The sequence below is a fragment of the Martes martes genome, assembly GCF_963455335.1.
Source record: "Martes martes genome assembly, chromosome: 7".
Lineage (NCBI taxonomy): Eukaryota > Metazoa > Chordata > Mammalia > Carnivora > Mustelidae > Martes > Martes martes.
The window spans coordinates 128,028,750-128,034,154 of NC_137894.1; the positions used below are offsets into that span (position 1 = coordinate 128,028,750).

Consider the following 5,405-nt stretch of genomic DNA (forward strand, 5'->3'; position numbering starts at 1 on the left):
ATACCCTATTCGAAATTCGCAACGAAAATCTTGAAAGTGGACATTTAAATGCACTGCTCGGGGTGGAGTGGGGAGCGGGATCGGAAATGACGCTTGTGGTTTTTAAATGCGTTTTTACTTGGGAAAGCCGGGCGGGGAAAGGAAAGGTCATCGTCTGTTTAATTTCCACCCTCTCCCTCCCTACCCCTCCCCCCCCCCCCCCCGCCCCGGCCAGGACGTCCAGCATTAGCTCGCCAGGCCTCAGCTGTTGTACACACTCGGCGAGGGGGGAGGGGAAGGCGGAGGCGCGGAGGCGGGGCCTACTGGGAGGAATCTGGGCGTCCTGCCGCGCATGCGCCTCTCCCGAGCAACAAGTGGGCTCCACAGACAGAGGAAGTGTAAAGGGGAGGGAGGGGGGAGAACTGGTGCAGAGCATGGCGGTGACGTCAGCGCTCCGCCCGGGCGGCATCCCGCGCGGCCAAGCCGGGGACAGCGCGAGCCGCAGCGCGAGCGGGAGCGCCGAGACGCGCCTCCGGAACGTAGAGTAACAATCACAACCCCACATTCCGGGCGAGTGCGAGCGGGAAGGGATGCGACCCGGGCCGAGGCGCCGCGCGAGCGCCCTGCAGCCAACGTGAGCGCCGCCAGCCGCGGCGGCCCGGGCGCCGGCCAGGCCTGGGGGCGGCGGGAGCCTGCGTGCGTGCGCTCCTCTCCTCTGCTCTCGTGCGTCCTGGAAGCAGTGGCCGCGGCGGCTCCCTCCGGCCGTGCAAACCCAGCCGCCGCCAGCGGAACGGCCGACGCTGCGGAGGGGAGAAGCTCCTCTCGGCTGCCACCCCCTCCCAACCCCCGGCCCTCCGGGGAAGCGGCGACTTCAGCAAGATTGGACCCGGGCACCGGGTGGCACTGAACCCTCTAGCCTTCGCCCCAGGGAGCCTGGAGGGGAGAGGACGCAGCTCGTAGGGGGGCCCCCAGGGGAGAGGAAGAGACAGCCCCTTTCGAGCTTCCAAGCACCAGCCACTCCGGGGAGGGGGCCAAGAGCCAACGGCGGCCAGCACCCGGCACCCTCGCCCCCTCCCCTCGGGCCCGGAGCTTCCAGCCCGGGTCCGCGGCACCAGGAAGAAGGCGCCTGAGCTCCCCTCCCGACGACACAGCCGCAGCAGGAGGTGGGGGCGAGCAGCGGGCTGAACTCGTCCGCCGCCCCGGCAGTGGAGCCCCCGCGGAGAGGCGCTGCGCCGGCGGTGGAGACTCGCGCTCCCTCCAGCCCCTGGGGCAGAACTTTCTCGCCCCCCCTTCCTCCACCGCAGCCGGACTCCCTCCCCAGCCGGCCAGTCCTCCCGGAGGAGAAGGCGCCGCGGAGACAGCCTGGGCGGGGGCCTACCTTCCCCAGGGCCGGCATCATGTCGGCGGCGCAGGTGTCCTCGTCCCGGAGACAGTCTTGCTACCTGTGCGACCTGCCCCGCATGCCCTGGGCCATGATCTGGGACTTCTCGGAACCCGTATGCCGCGGTTGCGTCAACTACGAGGGCGCCGATCGCATCGAGTTCGTGATCGAGACGGCGCGCCAGCTGAAGCGGGCGCACGGCTGTTTTCAGGACGGCCGCTCCCCCGGGCCGCCGCCGCCCGTCGGGGTCAAGACGGTGGCCCTGTCGGCTAAGGAGGCGGCGGCTGCAGCAGCGGCGGCAGCGGCCGCCGCACAGCAGCAGCAGCAGCAGCAACAGCAGCAGCAGCAGCAACAGCAGCAGCAGCAGCAGCAGCAACAGCAGCAGCAGCAGCTCAACCACGTCGATGGTTCCAGCAAGCCTGCTGTGCTGGCGGCCCCGTCCGGCCTGGAGCGCTATGGCCTGAGCGCTGCCGCCGCGGCCGCGGCCGCCGCCGCCGCCGCGGTGGAGCAGCGCAGCCGCTTCGAGTACCCGCCACCGCCGGTGAGCTTGGGAAGCAGCAGCCACGCCGCGCGGCTGCCCAACGGCCTGGGGGGCCCCAATGGCTTCCCCAAGCCGACACCGGAGGAGGGACCCCCGGAGCTGAACCGGCAGAGCCCCAACTCCTCTTCAGCCGCGGCGTCGGTGGCGTCTCGGCGCGGGACGCATGGTGGGCTAGTGACGGGGCTGCCCAACCCGGGGGGTGGTGGAGGCCCCCAGCTCACGGTGCCCCCCAACCTGCTGCCGCAGACTCTACTTAACGGCCCGGCCAGTGCCGCCGTGCTGCCCCCACCGCCGCCCCACGGCCTGGGCAGTCGTGGGCCCCCGACGCCCGCGCCCCCAGGGGCGCCCGGGGGCCCCGCTTGTCTTGGGGGCGCTCCGGGCGTATCAACCGCGTCGTCCTCGGCGTCGTCTTCGACCTCGTCGTCGGTGGCGGAGGTGGCTGTGGGTGCTGGTGGCAAAAGGCCCGGCTCGGTCTCGAGCACAGACCAGGAGCGCGAGCTGAAGGAGAAGCAGCGGAACGCCGAGGCCCTGGCCGAGCTGAGCGAGAGCCTGCGCAACCGCGCGGAGGAGTGGGCCAACAAGCCCAAGATGGTCCGCGACACGCTGCTCACGCTGGCTGGCTGCACGCCTTACGAGGTGCGCTTCAAGAAGGACCACTCGCTGCTGGGCCGCGTCTTTGCCTTCGACGCTGTCTCCAAGCCCGGCATGGACTACGAGTTGAAGCTGTTCATTGAGTATCCCACGGGCTCAGGCAACGTGTACTCCAGCGCATCTGGTGTGGCCAAGCAGATGTACCAGGACTGTATGAAGGACTTCGGCCGGGGTCTCTCTTCCGGCTTCAAGTATCTGGAGTACGAGAAGAAGCACGGCTCTGGGGACTGGCGCCTGCTCGGAGACCTGCTGCCTGAGGCCGTGCGCTTCTTCAAGGAGGGCGTGCCCGGCGCCGACATGCTGCCCCAGCCCTACCTGGACGCCAGCTGCCCCATGCTGCCCACGGCGCTGGTGAGTCTAAGCCGCGCCCCCAGCGCGCCCCCGGGCACCGGGACCCTGCCGCCCGCCACCCCTTCGGGCCGAGGCACAGCCGCCAGTCTTCGCAAGAGGAAGGCGTCCCCCGAGCCCCCGGACTCCGCCGAGGGCGCCCTTAAACTGGGCGAGGAGCAGCAGAGGCAGCAGTGGATGGCGAACCAGAGCGAGGCCCTAAAGCTCACCATGTCCGCCGGGGGCTTTGCGGCTCCGGGGCATGCCGCGGGGGGTCCGCCCCCACCGCCTCCGCCCCTGGGACCCCACTCCAACCGGACCACCCCGCCCGAGTCAGCCCCTCAGAACGGGCCGTCCCCCATGGCCGCCCTCATGTCGGTGGCAGACACTCTGGGCACGGCGCACTCGCCCAAGGACGGCAGTTCCGTGCACTCCACCACTGCGTCCGCGAGGCGCAACAGCAGCAGCCCGGTGTCACCCGCCTCCGTGCCCGGGCAGCGCCGCTTGGCATCGCGGAACGGGGACCTGAATTTACAGGTGGCGCCCCCGCCGCCTAGCACCCACCCGGGCATGGACCAAGTGCACCCCCAAAACATTCCGGATTCCCCTATGGCCAACAGCGGGCCCCTCTGCTGTACCATTTGCCACGAACGTTTGGAGGACACGCATTTCGTTCAGTGCCCATCCGTCCCCAGCCACAAATTCTGTTTCCCTTGCTCTAGAGAGAGTATCAAGGCCCAGGGGGCCACCGGCGAGGTGTACTGCCCCAGCGGAGAGAAATGCCCTCTGGTTGGGTCGAATGTACCTTGGGCCTTCATGCAGGGCGAAATCGCGACGATCTTAGCTGGAGATGTTAAAGTGAAAAAGGAGAGAGACCCTTGAACCACAAGACCACCACCTCCTCTGCCCCTGACCAGCTTCTCTCCGATCCAGAGGGCCCCTCCCCCACCCACAGCGACCCTCCCTCCCCTCACCCCCAAGATGTAGAATTGTGAATATAACAAACTGCAAAAAGTTAGTCTTATGTATAGACATTATTTTCGTCGTATGTTTCTATATTTTGAAACAAAAGGTATGTAACTTCTTCATTTGAAGGATAAGCTGGTTTGTGTTAAGCAGTATAATATTGGTTGGGTCATTTGCATCATTTCGTTAGCATTTATTTGGTGGCAGTGTGTTTGCCTAGGTACAGAATTAATAGCCCTTAGCAACGACTGCTGCTGGTGTGTATTTTTGTAAATGTTATGCACTCTCTGAAAGGAAAAAAAAACACAAAAGAAAATGACTTTTTTTTTTGCCAAGGCCAGTGTTGCTGCCTAAAAAAAAAAAGATGCTATAAAATGGTGAAAGCTTCTTTCTAAACAGCCCCAAGAGTTGAAGTCTTCACTTTATTTTGTTCCATTTTGTTCTGTTTTGTTTTTTGTTTTTCTGTTTTGTTTGCAAAATGGTAAAGGGGGGGTGTTGGGGGGGGCGGGGTGTTTTCTGTTGCAAGTTTGTGAGGGAAAATGTTTTGGTTTGTTTCTACTGACCTGAATGTGTTGGATCTTCACGTGTTGTTTTGTTTTTGCTTTATTGATGCACGGATGCTTTTGAACAGTAGAGCGAAATGCTAGACATGGGGAATCTGCTCTGTTTGTCCTTTATACATTTCTGTAGTTAACAGAACACTGTAATGTGCCTTGGAGCTTAGTAACTTGTAATAAATTCAATTGATATTAATTCTGCCCCGAGTCAGCAAGTGTGTTTTTCTAGAGCTAAGGCCACATAGTTCCAACATAGGGGACACCCTCCCTACCAACATAGAACACAAATGCTGGTGCCTCCACAAACCTTCTTCCGAGGAGGTGGCATCTGGGGAAGGCCCCGTGCTGGGGGACTGCCCCTCCCCCCACCAGTACCAGGCTATTTACATTCACCTCTTGGGGGCGGGACAGTTGCTGACTAAGCAATTTCTGTTTACTCTTCTGCATCTCTATTTTCCCAATGAGCACCCCGGCTGCAAATGGCATTGTTGGGAACTCGCCCTGTGGCCTCAAAGTGTGTGCTGATCCCCAGTGCAGCTGTGACTTGTGCAAGTGGGGAAAAAAAAAAAAATAGGATGCTTCGTCTCTTCGATGTGGCAGAAATCACACTCACTGCACATATAAAGCAAAAATGCCACAGAGCTGGGAGCTGTCAGTGGAGGCAGGCGGGGTGTGGGCACCAGGGAAACAAATGCATGTACTGAGCCAGGAGAGTTGCCAGCAGCTTCCAGCTGATGCATTGGAAGAGCAGTGCCACCTCATTCATCACTCGTTTTTCTACCCTCCCTCCTTCATGATAAGTATTTCTAAAGGCAGAACACTTCACTGGTTGGAAGATCATTGTGGGGAATGGGGCAAGAGAGAAAAAAGCCAAATCCGGTTCCTGAGGCAAAGGTCACTTATGACACCAAATAAAAACATTCCCACTCGTGAAAAAAATTCAAGTATTCATCTAATCAATCTTTCTGGCGGTGTTTGTACAGAAGGTACAGAGGTACAGAAG

General features: G+C 61.6%; 1 protein-coding gene across 1 annotated transcript; it reads left to right on the forward strand.

The window, feature by feature from the left end:
- The first annotated feature begins 401 nt into the window (after nt 1–401).
- On the forward strand, nt 402–4,597 carry IRF2BPL (interferon regulatory factor 2 binding protein like). The gene has a single exon (XM_080809323.1). It carries the CDS (start codon nt 1,377–1,379, stop codon nt 3,759–3,761), a length of 2,385 nt encoding a protein of 794 aa, XP_080665449.1. The 5' UTR covers nt 402–1,376; the 3' UTR covers nt 3,762–4,597.
- The last annotated feature ends 808 nt before the right edge of the window (nt 4,598–5,405 follow it).

What these genes read in the sequence shown, in the direction of transcription:
- IRF2BPL (XM_080809323.1), top strand. Translation starts at nt 1,377, where the DNA reads ATGTCGGCGGCGCAGGTGTCCTCGTCCCGGAGACAGTCTTGCTACCTG.